Below are 18,101 nucleotides of genomic sequence, written 5' to 3'. Positions count from 1 at the left end.
TGTTTATCCCCCCTATTACAGTGGTGCTTTGGGACAAGGATGTAAATGGGGCAGGGATCACCATTATAGGGTGATAGGTTAGAAATATGGCCTCCCCAGTGATGGAGCCTTATTTTGGCTGGGGATGAAGACCATGGCTTTCCACTTTACTCCTTGGAAGCCATGTGGACCATGAGGTCAACTACATGGTTGCTATGACCATGTTCATTGTCATACCAGAAAGTTAACTTGACAAAATGTTTGTTGAGGGCAATACTAGTACCAGCATCAAAGGTAGAAGAGTGGGTGTCACTGTTAAAGTCACAGGATACCACCTGGGCCTCTGTGTAGCACAAAATGCCCTTTGAGTGTCCCTGGGATGCTTTCTTCACCACTTTCTTGATGTCATCATATTTGGCAGGTTTCTCCAGGTGGCAGATCAGATTTACAACAGTTACAGTGGGTGTAGGAACATGAAAGGGTAGGCCTGTGAGCTTCCTGTTCAGCTCAGGCGTGACCTTGCCTATAGTCTCAGCAGCACCAATGGAACCAGAGATGATGTTTTGGGCAGTACCACGCCTGTCATGCCAGAGAGCCCATCTTCTGTCTTCTGAGTACCAGTAATAGCTTGGATTGTGGTCATGAGTCTTTCCACAATGCCACCGTTGTCATGAATGACCTTGGCCAAGGGACCAAACAGTCGATGGTATAGGGGGCATTACCGACAATCTCAAGGGAATTATATTTTTCATGGTTCCTTCCCATCACAACCACATAGGGAAGGGACAGAGATAATAACCCACTTGACTTCACCCTTTAAGTGAGCCCTGTCCCTTTCCGTGGTGGTAAAGACACCAGTGGACTCTACAAACATACTCAACTCCAACATCTCCCCATTTAATATTGGTGAGATCCCATTCCTGGAAGATAATTATGGCATTTCCATTGATCACTAGCTTTACATTTTCAGCTTTGACAGTGCCCATAATTTTCCATGGGTAGAATCATATTGCAACATATAAACCATATAGTTGAGGTCAAAGAAGGGGTCATTTATAGCCATAGTGTCTACTTTCCTGAGTAGAATGCAGCCCTGGTTACCTTGTGCCTAATACAGCCAAATCCATTGATTCAAACCTTTGTTATCTTGTGTGAGGGATGTAGCTGCAGCTGTGGATCCTGGCACTGAGCTTGGGAAAAGAGCTGAGATCCTTTTGTATAGTATTTTTAGCATTTTCGCTTTCATTACTTCATTTGGTCCTTACAACAACAACAGCAATGATAACAGCATAATAATAGCTGATATTTATATAATACTTTGAGGTTTTTAAAGCACTTTACATACACTATGTCATTTGAACCTCACAAAACTCTGTAAGATAGGTGCTATTTTTATTCCTCTGTTATAGATTAAGAAATAAATACTCAGAAAGTTGAAATGACTTGTTCCTATACACACTGTCATTAAGTATCTGAAACACAATTCAAACCCACATCTTTGTGACTGCAAGATGAATTCTCTCTCTATTTTTTTCTCTCAAAAAGTCCTGTGAGATGAGTAGAGGCCAGATGGTATCTTCTTTTTTACTGAGGAGGAAATTAAATTGAGATACAAGAGAGGTTAAGTGAGTCGTCTAGGTTCACACAGGCTCATTAGACTCCAAGTCATCTCTAGAACTTAGGTCTCTTGATTCTTAGCCCAGTGCTTTTTCAACTAGTTCTGCGCCATCTCACATACAAGAATTTCAAGAGAATTTACATAAATTAATAGGTAATAGCTGATGCAACAGGAGTCACTGGGGATATGTGTAGTAAGAGTATATCTTTTTACGTTTTTGAGGACACCATCATATGGGGGAAAGTAATGTGTTTTTCCCAAAAACATGATTTGGTGCCACTGCCAGGGACAGCAAATTGGATGAGATGGATGATTTGTCTGATCCAGAATGTCATTTCTTATCAGAAAATTAAAGAGAATTTCCCTCTTCAGTGTTTGAGGTGGGTAGAAATTTTAATAAAATGAGATTATTGCCTTAGGTAGTTCCAGAATTCTAAAAACATGCCACAAGAAATCCAACTTAGAAAATGAAGAGACTTAATTGGCACAATGTGAGGTAGAAATGTTAAGTCTTTTCTTGATTTTGACTTGCAGTACAGTTTAATTATTTGAACCAAGCACTTAAAGTTAAAAAACAAATTCTTCAGTTAGTATATATAGTTTTTATTTAGTCCAACAAAGAGTAATTTTCCCAAAGTAGTTGGAAGGTACCATGGTAGAATTTCAGAGAATAAGTAGTCTTTACTAATCATTGGTCTTAGCCAAGAAATAAATCCTTTAGGCTCAAGTCTCTGAATAGGATAACTGTAGTTATCAGTTAAGAGATTGCACACAAATGAAACCAGGCACACCCCTCATATTAACAAGCAAGAAAGGTAGCATCTTTACAGGTCATATGATGACTTTCTAAGAATTTTGTTTTCTGGATTTCTTCTTTTACATGACTTCAGTCTATAACCTCTCAAGATATACAATGAGTAAACAGACAAGCCAATAATGTTTCACTTATCTTATTGAATAGTTAACCTAAGAAGGATTATTGATTTGATCACTTAAAATACTCAATACTACAGTGTTCACAAAGAGTTTTCTAAGAAGATCATTTGCTTTCTAGATATCTTGATAATGTTTAGATAAAATTAAAATGATAATCTTTAAAAACATTATCAAAATACTTCATTTTCTTATGCATCCTTTGTTTCTTGGATAGAGAAAGGGTGGGAGTTTTGAGTATAGGGCACTTAGCTACCTTTCCCATTGCAACCTCAAAGGGAGGGCTAACCTAGGGGCCTCAATGCTTGATCGATGTATGAGAGTTGGGAAGATATTTCCTCATAAAATCCTATCTTCTAAGAGGTATATGGCACTGGAGAAAGTTTGGTTCATTGACAGCTCACAACTTTGGTGTTTGTAATTATTCTAGTATAAAAAAGCCACAAGTTCCAAACATAGTTGTATGAAAAATTTGAGAATAAAGACTTTGGTTTCTATAAGACCGTAAGTCATAAGACTTTGGTTAGGAAATTGGGGAAAGCTTTATGAAAAGTGTGTCACCTGAGTTGGTACTTGAGGGAACATGGGTATTTCAAAATACAGAGAGAGAATGTCTTTCATCTTGAGCATGGGGAATGGTGAGCAAAGGAATGGAGAGAGGAAAGAATCAGTGGGTCATAATAGTATAATATAACTGGAAGATGAACTTGTTGGATGGTAATCCTCTGAGATACAGCTTCAAATAGAAGTTGGAGAGAGTTTTTGGAATCCTTTCAATGCAATGATGAAGAGTTCATAATTCTTGAGTAGGCAATTAGGAGCTACTGAATGTTTTTGAGCAGAGAACTAGTCTGTTCAGGCCATTGTGTTAGAAAGATTATATAAGCAGTCTTATGGAAGATAAAATGGAATGGAGAGGGAAGAGTGTCAAAGGCCAGTTAAACTATTACTAGATAATCCAGGAAAGAGTATGTAGTATGCCTGAACTAGGGTTGTTGTAGTGGAGAGTACCAAGATGAGAGATGATTTGAGTTAATTATACTTTAGACAATTGGTATATATTAAATCATGCGTAAATGGGTTTTGCAAAAGTGGGAAACTTGTAAGACACTGTTCCTTTAACTCTTTTAGACTCTTTCTCCTTAAATAACAAACAAATATCTTGCTTAGGACTATTATGTTTCCCTTAAAATGACACTTTATGGGTTTAGGCTCACCATACCAATTCCCATGCTTTATTCATCGATCAAGCAATTCTTTATTCCACAAAAAGATTAGTGCCTGCAGTGGAGAAAATATTCAAAAGGACTTAGAATGTGAGAACTAAGGATCACAATAATAAACAGTATGCAGTCAAGAAGAAAAGATGAAGTATCTGTGTTAGAAGTATTCATATGTGAAATAATTTTATAATGAAGACAGCTTAAATACTTTGAAAAAACCCATAAATTGAGGACATTTAAAGAAAGTTAGTGATTATATTCAGGGCTAGATGACACTTCTAAAGAAACCTGAGAAATTTTCTCTACAAGACAAGGCCATCTGGTATAAGGTAGATAACATCTTATACTGTTTAATGTTAAAGTTCTCTTAGGGATAGAAAGATAATGAAGGAAAATGATTAGATTAATAGATAAGAAATGCAGGATCCTGAGGTCACCTGAGGTTTGAGTTACCTAAGGAAGCTGGATTTTTCAGGTTGCCATGATTAATCTCTTCCCTCTGGCTTAAACTCCTTTCCAGTTTGCCTTCATTTATAACCTCTATATTTAGCATGCTATAAGGTTTATGGAAAAATAAAATTACACACACACACACACTATATCTAGGCTATAAATACATATATATCTATACTATATATACACATATAACATTTTATATTTATATACTATATGCCATCTATACACATATATTGTAAAATGATATGTATAGCAAAATGATTGTGGTTCTTTATATAAATATATATGTACACATACATATATCTATCTAAATCTATATCTATCTACCCACCTATATAATATGACTGCCATGCCTGAAATTCTTTTCTCTTCATCTCTTTCTCGTGACCTCCCTAGCTTCCTGCGTGTACCCACTAAAATCCCATCTTTTGCAGGAAGGCTTTCCTGAGCCCTCTTAATGCCAGTAAATTCACTCTGTTGATTATCTCCAGTTTATCTTATATATATCTTATTTCTATGTAGTTTCTTGAAAATTGTCTCTCTCAATAGATTGTGAGCAAGGGGAAGTTTTGTTTGTTTTATTTTGTTCATATATTTCCTTATAGCCTCTCTTCTTAGCACAAGACCTGGAACATAGTAGATGTGACTGACTGATCTATAGTTCATATTGTTTGGGAAATGGCCACATTAGTGTCTGGCTACTACTGTTAAGTATTCAAATGGAGAAGCAAATGGCAAAGCACTCTACCAGTAGCCTTGCCAATAAAATCCCAAATAGGGTCGAACATGATTGAACAACAACAACAATAAAAAAAGAACTTATTCAAAAAGAAAATATATTTTAACATCATGGGGGAGGACAGTGAATGTATACTCCAAATAAATAATATTAATAATAGGTAACATTTATATAATGCTTTAAGATTTTCAAAGTATTTTACAAATTTTAGTTAATCTTCATGACAACCTTATAGTGTAGGAGCTATTATTATTATTTTCTCCATTTTAAAGATGAGGAAACTGAGGCTGAGAGATACTAAGTTACTTTCTTAAGGTCACAAAGCTAGTTAAGTATCCAAGGCAGGACTCAAGCTCAAGTTTTTCTTACTCCAAGCCCAATGCTATAACCAAGATATGTCAAGAGATTGTGAAATGAGTAGATGGTCATTTTTAGAAAATTCTTAAGAAACCACAAAGAAATCCTAATTGGCGTGGTGTTTCCTCGAAAACAGCATAAAATAGATTTGCTCATTACTTTACCCACAGAATCAAAGAATCTCAGAAGAGATTTTAGAATCCCTTTTACAACATGACAACCAAATAGTCATCATCAGTTTTTTTTCCCTTTCTTAAAGGAATCCACTATCTCCTGAGATAGCCTACTCTACTTTTGGACAGCTTTCCTTATATCCTGCTGAAACTGCTTCTCTGCAGACTATCCATTGCTCCTCCTGTCCTCTAGGTCAATCAGTATAAGCCTAGTCTTTCTTGCATTTGGCGGTTCTTCAAATATGTGACTGCTATCATGGGCCCTCTACTCCCCTCTTAGTCATCCCTCCTTCAGGCTTAACATCTTTAGTCCCTTCATCCTTTTACCTTACTGCAAAATCTGCAGCACGCCACCATCCTGGTCATTCTCCCTTGGATATACTTCAACTTATGTTCTTCCTAAAGTGTGGCAACCAAAAACTAAACATGATACTCTGGTGTGTTCTGGCCAGAGAAGATTATAAAAGGATAGTTATCTCCTTTGTTTTGGATGTTGTGTGTCCCTGAATGCAGCCTATCATGGCATAATCCTTTTTTGGCTGCTGTATTGCACTGTGTCAGTCAGCAAGTATTTGATTTCCTTGCCAAACAGAAAGCTGTAGTGATCAAGGACCACATCAGTTTAATGTAGAAACTCATTTGTAAAATCTACCCATGAGGTTATAAAGAGTATAACTTTGAAAATAATGAGCATCAGTGTTGGGGTAAAAGAAGCTTATAGAAATCTTGTTAAGAAACCCAGCTAAAGAATGTCATACCAGGTGCATTTAAGGATTTTACTGGATGGAGGAAAAGAAATTGATGAAAAAAGATCTCTAACTATGTTTATAGTAAACTCTGCTCTCCATCAATGACAAAATATAGTTGGACTCAAATTTGACCATCCTTTATATGCTGTATGAAAAAGTGGAAATGACTAAAAAAAAAAAAGAGGGATAGCTGGATTAGGCCAAGAATCCACAAAGGAGTTAAATGCTGGAGATAATAATTCTGAAAACAATGAGGGATCAGGTCTCAACATTTTTAAAAGACAAGATAATAAAAGCTTTTTTTAAAGAAAATATAATTACTTTTACTCTCCTCTCCCGAGTAAGTATCAGTAAGGAGAGGAAATAAGCATTTAAGTGCCTGCTATATGACAGACACTATACTAAGCACTTTACAAATAATATCTTATTTGATCTTTATAACATTCCTGTGAGGTAAGTGCTATTATATTATCACATTTTACAATTGAGGAATCAGAGGTAGGCAGAGGTTAACTGACTTGCCCATGATTGCACAGCTAATAAGCATCTGTGGTTGGGGGTGTATTTGAACTCATATCTTTCTAACTCTAGGACCAGCACTCTATCCACCATCCCACCTAGCTGCCTCTCAGTAACTACTGATTGATCCATATGCCTACTTTACTACTTCCAGAAATTTTATGAGAGTTATCTGTCTCCATGTATAATAAGGACATCTTTGATAAAGGTGAGAAGAGAATAGGCATGTTACCGCAAATGTTATTCTTCAGCAGACCACACAGTCACACAATTGAGTACAAAGTGTGGTGAATATAAGATTCCACTGTGATTGTTGTTGTTGTTATTGATTTTAACTATTAAAAATATTATTTGGTCAAGCAAAATTCTACCTTAAAGGCTCTCTGGCTCTTCCTCAAATGCATGTCAAAAGTCAGTCGGTCAATAAGCATTTTATTAAGTGCATAATATGTACCAGACAATGTGATAAGCAATGAAGAATAAAAAGAAAAGCAAAAGACAATCCCTATGCTCAAGGAGCTCAAGGAGATTTCTTTAAAGATATAAAAGAAACAACTTTTTTACCTTCTGATTACTAATATCAAATGATGTATAAAACAGGAGGTTATATAGTCAGTAAAAGAATTTGACAACCATGATGGAGATATAGAGTCCAGAGGGAAGGGGATTCTCTGCAGACAGGTCCTTTGAAAATTCCTAATTGCTGATTACATTTTGTTGATTGCATCAAAAGTAAAATATTGTAGATACTTTTTAATGAGATCCATAATCACTCAAAAGAGCTTCACCTATCTGCCCAACTAAGGAAAACAAACAAACAAGCAAACAAGTAAATGAAGATTGCCTAATGTCCAGGTTCTGATATATAGATGTATGGATGACCCATAAGACTGGGCTATCAGTGCTTATATGTTGAACAGAGACTGGGAATAGACAAGGAGTTGGTTGATTAGGAAAAAAGTAGGGGGTTAAATTGCCTTTTAATCAACCCATCAGTCAATCAACAAGCATTTGTTAATTGCCTACTATGTGTCAGACATTTTGGTAGGTTGTGGAAATCCAAGTACAAAGAATGAAAATACCTCTATTTGCAATGAATTTGATTTCTAAAAAAAAATGATACAATCTCTTTAGTGTCCTCAAACTTATCTCTGTAATAAAGGCCCATTATTTTTAACAAACGTAGTCTTCTGAGAGACACTAAATAGCTGTGAGACTTGGAATAACCTAGTCTTCAAAGAATTAAGCCTAAAGTTAAGGAAAGGGCAATGGAGAGACACATGGTGAGAGTGAAGCAGGCTATAGCACGTTACAAATTAAGAACTGTGCAAGAGGAATTGAATAAAGGATGTCATTAAAGAGATGCATGATGAGAAAACAAAACAAAACAAAACCCTTGCTATTCCATAGCATGAGCAAGGGATATTAGGTACTAGGTGGAGGAAGTATTATACCATGGAAGGAGTGCTGCATTTGGAATGAGAGGACCTGAGTTCAAGTCTTCATCCTGCCACTTACTACATTTGTGGTCTTAGGCAACTCACCAATGCTAATTTTCCTCCAAGATGACCTGCAAGACCCCTTTCAGCTCTAAATAGCTAACCTTATAATCACATATGGACAGTTCATGTGTACTCCAATGTTATTTGAGTCCTTCTAAGTAATGTAATGAAAAACACACAACACATTAAGTGGCATGCCCTGTGGAACATCCATCAAAATATGTAAATCAATCGCATTATTGACTCAGTTTTAGTTCATTAAAACCCCTTTCATTTCCTGTAGTTTTCTACTTGATGTCAAAGAGATTTTCTCCCCACGGAAATGTGGCTCTGGTTTCAAAATGAAGGTAAATGGAGAGGTAGATTTACTTTGTAAGGGCCAATTTAACTGGGACATTTATGATGTAAAAGAGGGTATTAAATACCTGCCTTCAAATAAACCATTTCTTCTATTGCTTACTCTTCCAGCATTATTCCAAACAAAATATAAGAACACTTTTTCAAGTTAATTCTACTACAATCTGTACCCCTTAATGAATTAGTATCTTCTCTCTTCTGTGCATTTTTTAATGTTTCAATGATGCCTTTTCTTCATTTTCTTCTTTTTTGGAAGGATCCACTATCACATTCTTATACCCCTCTATAACGCTTCCTCGAAAGAAACTAAAAGCCCTACCACATAACTTTGAAATAAACATAGGAAAGGAAAATAAACCAAATGCATACATTGCTTGTGTCTGAAAATATGTCTCATTCTGGACTACTAGTCAATCACCTCTCTGTCAAGAGGTCAGAAGTGTGATTCCTCATCAGTTTTCTGAACTCAATTGTTCATTGATCACAAACAAAACCAATGCTGCCAGAATTAGAGAGGAAGCTGGGAACTGGGAACTAAATATTACACAAAGTTTCTCTGATAAAGATCTCGTTTTTCAAATATATGGGGAACTGAGCCAAATTTATGACAGCAAGAGACATTTCCCAATAAATAGTCAAAGGATATGAAAGTTTTTGGAAGAAGAAATCTAGACTATCACTAGTCTTATGAAAAAGTACTCTAAATTAGAGAAGTGCACATTAAAACTAGTCTGAAGTACCACCTCATACCCATCAGATTGGCCAACATGAAAGAAAAGGAAAATGACAAATGCTGGAGGAGATGTGGAAAAATAGGTATGATAAGCCAACATTGTTGGAGTTGTGAATTGGTCCAGCAATTCTGGATAACAATTTGGAACTATGCCTGCAGGATTGTAAAACAGTGCATACTTTTTGATCTAGCAATACCACTACTAAGTCTGTACCCCAAAGAGATCAAAGAAAAAGGAAAGAACCTATTTGTACAAAATTATTTTATAGCAGCTCTTTGTGGTGGCAAAGAATTGGAAATGGAGGAGATGTCCATCATTTAGGGAATTACTGAACAAATTGTGGCATGTGATTGTGATGGAATAAGTGATGAAGTGATGATAAGTTTCAGAAAAACGTGGGAAGACTTATATGAGCTCATGCACAGTGAAATGAGCAGAACGAGGAGGACGCAGTAACAGCAATAACATATTGATCATCAACTGTGAAAGACAGCTACTCTGAACAATTCAGTGATCCATGACTATCTCAAAGGATTCATGATAAAAAATGTTATTTACCTCCAGAAAGAGAATAATGAATTAAGTATAGAATGGAGCATGTTTTCTTTTACTTTATTTTTGCTTGCTTTTTCCCCCCTTTTCCACAAGGCAAATGTGGAAATGCTTCGCATCACTTCATATATATGTATATAGATATAGATATAGATACAGATAGAAACATATATCTATACATACATATAGATAGATAGATATCAATGCCTTATCAATGGATGGGAGAGGGAATTGAGAGAGAGAGAATTTGGAGCTGAAAATAATTTTTTTTGAAAAAAGTAGTCATTGTGTTGATCATAGTTCTTAAGTGTTTCCAAGTTGTTTCCCTTTACAATGGCATTATTGTATAAATTATTCTCCTGGTTCTACTTGTTTCACTCTTCTGTTCCCAGACATTTTCCTATTTTTCTCTGAATCCATCTTTTTGTCATTTCTTATGACACAATAATATTTCTTCACAATCATACAATTTGTTATGTCATTCCCCAGATGAAGGTCACCTACTTTGTTTCAAGTTCATTCCCTCATAAAGGAGTGCTGCTATAAATGTTTTAGTCCAGATGGGTCTTTTCCTTTCTTTTTTGATCTGTTGTGGGGTATATTCCTAATAGTATCATTTTTAGATATGTGAGTATGTGCAGTTTTTTGACTTTTGCAATATAGTTCCAAATTGCTTTCCAAAATGTTTGGATCAGTTCACAGATCTAGCAGTAGTGTATTGAGGGACCTGTCTTCTTACACCTCTACAACAATTCTTATTTCCCATTTTTGTCATCCTTGCCAATCTTATAAAAGTTAGTAACTTTTGATCCTTGAGAAAATCATTTTGATGAATCAAAGACTAGAAGGCATTTTAATATAGTAGTGTTCCTTGCTCTTTAACTATGTTTTTCAGGCAATATTAGTTACTACTTTAATACTTCAGAAAATAGTAACAACCTCTCCAGCAAAAGAAAATTCTCTTAAACCTCCAAATTAAATTCAAATTATTCTACTTAAGTTTAAGTACAAGCTGCTGTTCTGAACTTATAAATATTTAAGAAGTGTTAAGTGTTGTGTTTCTGTAAAGCTTTGGAAAAACTACAGCTTTATTAACTGAAAATGTCCTTATTTCCTACTTGAAAAATAAATATTTATCAGATATTAGGCAAAAAGTTTAAGATGTTCTATGTTGTTAATTGTGCACATAATCATTAAAGTCATGCCTTGAGGCATTATTGTGGTTGCAGGGATCTTTGCACTTTTGAAGTATTTTCCTTTTATCTTAAGAATTTGTAATTCTTTCATACATATCTAGTAAGCCATTATTTGTTACACACTTTTTCCACATGAAGATGCTGACTTTTGAGAATGAAATTTAGCATTACTCTATTTTTTTTTAGGCAAAGTAAAGTAAAAGTAGTATCTATTTTATAAGTTATTTCAGGTGTAATAGAGAATTTTTAGTAATGACATTGATAGTAGTGATGATGATGATTATAGCTAGTGTTTATGTAAGCTTTAAAGTTTGCTAAGTACTTTACAAGTATTGTCTGCTTTTATCCTCATAACCACTTTGGGTGGTAGGTGCTATCATTATTCCTCTTTGACAGATGAGGAAACTGTGGTACACAAAGGTTAAGTAACTTTCTCAGGATCAGACAGCTTGTAAATGACTGACAAGATTTAATCTCAGGTTTTGTTGACTCAAGTCCAGAGCTCTAATTCACTGTACCACATAGGTGTGCCCTGAATTGTTTGTTTACCGTTTGCATTCAATAAAATTGCTTTCCAGCTTTAGTTTTAAAAAAAGGTATCTGGGGGTGTCAGGGCTAAATTGTTTGGAATGACTATTATATACAGACACCAATTACTTTCTTTTTAATGTAATGTGGTTAAACAGTTATGCTTTTGAAAATGGAGAGCCTTCATGTGTGCTAACTCAATTTTTAAGCCTGTGTACTCAATAGTGCCCTTACTAAATAAAATAGTGTTGCCTGTTCCTGTGATCGTACTATAACCAGGTCATGGAAATTCACAAGAGGGTCATGGAGATTGTTAAATGGATGGAAAATAGAACTAGTGTTATCAGGAAATGTTAAAGAATGGGACTATTTAACTAATGGAAGAGAAATAAATATAAGGATGATTTAATAACTTTCCAAATCAATATTAATTAAAAGATGATGCAGTGCTCCATCTCATCCATATTTAGTATAAAAAGAAATTGAATTATACCACTCAGTGAGGGAATTAAGTATAATAAAAGGATTTCCTGATAGCAAGGATTGCAAGCACTGAGAGAGTATTTGAAAATTTGTTTTTTTTCTCAGTTAATCAATAAACATTTATTAAGCACCTACTATATGCCAGGCACACTAAGCCCTAGAGGCACAAAAGAAAATACTCATTGCCCTCAAGGAGTTTGTATTCAAATGGGGGAAACAGCATGAAAACAATTGTACAGACAAGATTTATACAGGAGAAATCAGAGGTTATCAATAGAGGGGAAGATCCTTGCATTAAGGGAGATCAGAAAAGGCTTTTCAAAGAAGATGGAATTTTGATTGGAATTTAAGAAAAGGGAGCCAGGAGGTGAAGGGCTAGGGTGAGTGTATTTCGTACATAAAATACCAAGAAAAATGCCTGGAGACTAGAGGTGAATTTTCTTGTTTCAAGAACTGGAAGGAGCTCAGTATTACTGGAAGGAGTAAGTTGTAAAAAAAAAAAACAAAAAACAAAAAACAAAAACAAAACTGGAAGGTAGGAAGAGGTCACCATTATGGGAAGGACTCTGATTGCTAAAGAAAAGATCTTGAGTTGGTCCTGGCAATGACAGGGAGCCATTGGACGATATTGAAAAGGGAAGTGATGTAGTCAGATCTGAACTTTAGGAAGATGAATTTGACAGCTGAGGTTTTTTTTTCAATCTCATTTCTGAAACCCTTCCCAGCTGTTGTTCTTATAGATTAGAAGAATGGCATGAATACTCTGAATAATACTTTCGCATTTCCTAATGGAAGAATATGAGCCTTTGTGCAACCAGTAATTTGTGTCATATTTGTTTCAAGGTAGCTAGAAATTTGATAACCAGAGTTGATACCATTGGTGTCTCTCATCTGGGTTTTTGGAACCCAGAACTTCTGGAATTTAAGGATTTGAGAACGACTTTAGAAATCTACTCTAGCCTTCAGTTACTCTGAGGAATCAGTATCAGGCCAGGGCCACTCAAAAAGATAGAAAAGTCCTTTCAGGCATCACACAACAATAATTTAGGAATACAAGACTCCTTTAGAAGCCTCCAGTTTTATGGAAGATATAGAGGTCGTGATTTACCTAAGGTCACACAGATAATAAGTCCTCTGACCCCAAATCCATTGCTCTTTCCACTATATCACGCTAGAAATTATGTGTATCTGTTAGGGGAGGGAAGGTCAAATTGTTGCCTGGGGATGTCATTCTGCTCAAAGTCACTCAAACCCAGAATTTTAGGGTTCTGTAGTTCTAGGGAAGAGTCCCCCAAAAGGCCAATTGTAATCCTGACCCAAATCCTATTGATGAGCCCCACTTTGTTCAGAAATTTTGGAATCCAGAGTATTGGTGAAAGTAATGACAAATAGAGACATAATTGTAAGGAAGTACCTAATTCTCTGGGCTGATTCACTTAGGTATGTACATAATCAAATATGTACATATGCATATGTACAAAACCAAGCATTAAAATTGAGTAGAGACTCAATCAGATGAATATATGTTTAAACAACTCTATTGCTGTCTTCTGTATAAGTAGCTGGGAGTCTTGATCACCTAATCAAAATTGTTTTTCTTTGTTTTTCAATTGTGTAGATCTTGGCTACTTATCACTAGGACAATAGAATGAGCACATCTTGTTTATAGCATCATAGGATCATAAATTTACACCTGGAAAGCACTCTAGAGATTATCAAATCCCACCCTTTGTTGTGCAGGGAGGGAAACTGAGGTCCATAGAGGCTAAATGACTTACTTCAGAATCAAACAACTAGTAAGTAGTAAAGCGGGGATGTGAACTCAGATCCTGTGACTCTTAAGTTCCGCATTCCAAGTATGAGTAGCTAACTATGTATTTATATTATTTATACCTAATCTATTCAATGTATGTGTTTTTCCCCTATAAGCTGGACAATGCAGATGAGCAAGCAGCCCAGATCAGAAGGGAGCTTGATGGACGTCTACAATTGGCAGAAAAGATGGCAAAGGTAAATTGTTAGCTTTGACGTATGTGAGAATTGAGACTTTTCTGTTTTGATTTTTGTGATATCCTCAGGACAATGCAACATTGCCGTGCTAAGGAGCAATCTTGTGGAAATCTCCTGGTGACAGCAGCAATTACCTACCTCAATATCAACACCTCCTTCCTGAGGCCAAGCTTCCTGATGCCCTTGGTCAAAGTAGTGTTGTCCACATGCCACAAGACCAGGGCCAATGAAAGACCCTGAACTTTGCAATATCGCTTGTCTTCATTAGAAGAGCTCCTACTCTCCACTGATACTTTGCCTGCACGCATCCCACAGTCCTTAGCAAATGCATACTTCTTCTTTCTCTTCCTATTCCAGTGATACAAACTGCTGAAACACGATCCCATTTCCCCAACATCACCTTTTCAATCTCTCATTCTTGTCCGTCAGACTTAGCCCACTGATGCCTCATTCCAGATGTTCTTCCCCCTTTTATTATGCCCTCAAGAACTCCTACTGTATAATTAACTTCCTTTCATTTTGACCACTTCCCCTCTTGCACTTTCCCGTTTCTGGAACTTACTAACATTTGCGTCCTTATCAATGAGGTTGCATCCCTGGCCATCTTAACTATTACTGGTTACATCTTTTCATATCCTCTGACTCTCACTGGTCCCAGTGGAGGAGTCACAATACTTCTTCCTCCTCATTGCCTCTTCCAGGTGCTCCAGCTGCCTCCATCACTTGTTAATTAATGTCTCATCCATTGAAGTTTATTCTTTTCAAATGTATCAATCAGTTTGGATCCTAATAGCCTGTATTTACTCACATCCTTGAGCATTTTCACTACTTTATCAGTGAGTTCAGTGCATGGCTCACAGTCTTCCTCTCCATCTCAATTCCTTCCCTCATTCTAGGGGCCTTCAGCATGTTTGCTGATCTTCAAATACCCTAATTTAAAAATTCCTTCATCTACTTTTCTCCTACTCTACCTCAGCTGCTCACAGGAATGGTCATCCCCTTGTTCTTGCCCATCAGTTTTCCATTTCCACAATCAGAAACTCCAAAATTCTGTTATCTATCAATGATATATTGATCTTGGTATATCAGTGATCTCTTTTATTATTCCATCTGTCCCTATGCCTTATTACTCCTAAGTCTTTTTTTCCTCTTCATAGTAACCTTCAAACCCTCCATCTTTCAGTACTTTCCTAGGGCACCACACTAGCTGTAGCTGTATTCTCTTACCTCCTATATCTTAGTCACTTGATGAACAAGTTCAACTAGATGATATCTTCTACTCTCAAATCCCTTGCTCCCGTATCCTTATTGTATTGCCGAACCGCAACTCTGCATTGCTCCCATCATTTACCTCTTTTGTTCCTACTGACATGCTGCTGAATATAGATATAGATAGAGGAAGTCATGAAACCTTATTTAGTGTAGATTTCTCATATCTATCCCACCGGGGCCCATATTGCAGTAAGGTTTTCCTTTTGCTCCTCCCTGATTCTCTTTATTCCAGTAACCACATTGGCTATGTCAAATTGTCTCTTATTTCCTCAAAGCTTTTACTATACCTCTTCAGTCACCTTCTCAGCTGAGGATCTTGCCTTCACTGAAAAAATTGAGGCTGTTCACCATAACTTTCCCCGCCTCCTCATCTAACATCCCTCTCACATCATCATCTACAATCTCTTTTTTGAGTCTCTAATGATGAGGGTCCTTATCCTTGACAAAGCCATCCCTTCTACATGTATCATTAATCCTATCCCCTCCCATCTTCTCCGGAATATTTTTTACATTGTCATTCCTACTCTCTCTCAAATTTTCAGTTCCCCACTATGTACTAATTCATTCAATACATACTAATTCATTGCTGTCAACAAGTATTCCCCATCCTTAAAATTACACTTGTTAGATCTCCTCACTAGCTATGATCCTCCATCTTTCCTCCCTTTCTCAGCTAAATTCCTTCAAAAAGCCATCTCTACATGGTGTCTCCATTTTTTCTCCTTAGTCTTTTTTAAACCTTCAATCTGACTTTTCCCATCACCATTCAAATGAAAGTGTTCTCTCCAAAGATATCAATGATCAGTTGCCATATCTAATGGCCTTTTCTCAATCCCCGTGATTCTTTACCTCTTAAAAGCATTTGACACTGTTGTCCACTTCCTCCTCTTAAATACTCTTCTTTTTCCTGGGTTTTCCTGACATTTTTTCTTCTTTGATCTCTTCCTACATATTTGCCCACTGCCCAGTCTCTTTTGATGCATCTTCATGCCATACCCATTAACTGATGGTACACCCAAAGACTCTGTCTTGGGTCATTTTCTCTTAATAGTCTCTCATTTAGTAATCACTTCCTATCACCCTAGTTAAATTATTATCTTTATATAAATATCCCTAGATCTACATATTGAACTCTATTCTTTTTCTTGAGTTCTAGCCCCACATCACCAACTGTCTTTTGGAGGTTTCATACTGGCTGTCCCCAAGGCATCTCATACTCACCATACCAAAACAGAACTCATTGTCAAAAGATAGTCTTTCCCTTTTTCTGAACTGTATTATTGTTGAGAGCACAATCATTCTTCTAGTCACTCAGCTTTGAAAATTGATGTTATCCTTAATTGCTAACTCTCACATACTCCATATATCATTTCATTTTCTACATTTCTTATATATGTCCCCTTATCTCCACTCACAACCACCACCTTTATGAAGACCCCCATTATTTTGCACTTTGTCTATTAAAAGAGTCTCCTAATTGGTCTCCCTGCCTCAAGTCTCTCCATATTCCAATCAGTCCTCCACATATCTGCCAAAATGATTTTCCTAGGGTATAGATTTGACTGTGTTACATACCTGCCTTATTCAGTATACCCCAGTAGTTTGTAGAATCAAATATAATCTCTTGTGTTTGACTTTAAAATGTCTTCACAATCTTCACAATCACAACCTCTTCTAGACTTCACTACTCCCCTCCCACACTCTTAAGTCCAGCATTACTGGACTATTTGCCATTCCTCACACATAATACTCTGCCTCCTATTTCCTTGCCTTTGCATTGGAAGGAATGCCTTCCTTTCTCTTCCCTGCCTTTTGGAATCCCTGACTTCCTTCAAAATTTAGCTGAAATATCATCTTGAAAGCTCATGCTTCTTGGTTTTTCTCAGCTCCCCAGCTAGTAGTACCATCAGCAGGTGTAGCTTATATATACATATTCATTTACATATACATATACACAAACATATACATGTATGTGTTGTTTCTCCCTTGAGAATGTTAAATCCCTGAAAATAGGAACTGTTTTCCCACCTTGATTAGTCCAGCTCCTGGCACATAGCAAGTGCTTAATAAATGCTTGTTTACTGATTAGCAGATCTTCCTTTCTGACTCACATCAGAGTTCTCCTGTAAGATAACTAGGCTAGCTATAAATAAATAATATCTTCCTCTTCCTTTATATGGTCAGCTCTCAGTTAGCTGTACGCAGATTATATATGCTCTGCTTCATGTAGAAGTAATCTATGGAAGTTACAGACTTTTCATTTTTCAGATTATTCATGGCGAATATTTTAAATCTACAACTGACATTCCCTCAGATGAACATGCAAATTTCATTTTAATACTACACTTAGCAAAACACAAATATGAAGGTAAGTCTACTACTCCAAAGATCGTATTATACGTCTCAAAGTGCAATATAATGTGAATGAATTCTGAATCATCTTAGCCATTGCTGTTTTGTCACAGCGTGAATGATTCAGGGTTGATATAGTGATGAGTCATGTCTTGTCTTTTAAGTAGTTACCAATTTGCTAGAGAGCGGACCTCAATTTAGTGAATGTTTCCTTAGTGAATTGAAAAAATCAGTTCATTTGTAGGAAGTGAAAATTTGGGGCTTCACTAAGAGAATTAGGTGTATGTGGTTGTGGTACTCCAGCTAAATCTTTGAGTTCTGGATAGCTTACCTTTTCCTGGCCCCTAGTAACTTTGAATGGTGTGATAC

General features: G+C 36.3%; 1 protein-coding gene across 6 annotated transcripts in view; it reads left to right on the top strand.

Annotated features, from left to right (window-relative positions):
• The window catches only part of CADPS2 (calcium dependent secretion activator 2), a 700,135-nt gene that overhangs the window by 274,285 nt on the left and 407,749 nt on the right, over positions 1–18,101 (top strand). For all 6 annotated transcript variants that reach the window (XM_027855139.1, XM_027855140.1, XM_027855138.1 and 3 more), the window contains one exon: positions 14,028–14,108. In XM_027855139.1, coding sequence (XP_027710940.1) covers positions 14,028–14,108 — 81 coding nt within the window. The remainder of the gene's footprint in view (positions 1–14,027; positions 14,109–18,101) is intronic.

The sequence above is a fragment of the Vombatus ursinus genome, unplaced genomic scaffold, assembly GCF_900497805.2.
Source record: "Vombatus ursinus unplaced genomic scaffold, bare-nosed wombat genome assembly UNPS02010788.1, whole genome shotgun sequence".
In the NCBI taxonomy this organism is placed as follows: domain Eukaryota; kingdom Metazoa; phylum Chordata; class Mammalia; order Diprotodontia; family Vombatidae; genus Vombatus; species Vombatus ursinus.
The sequence above is the reverse complement of the archived record's forward strand: the minus strand, read 5'-3'. Positions and strand labels throughout refer to the sequence as shown.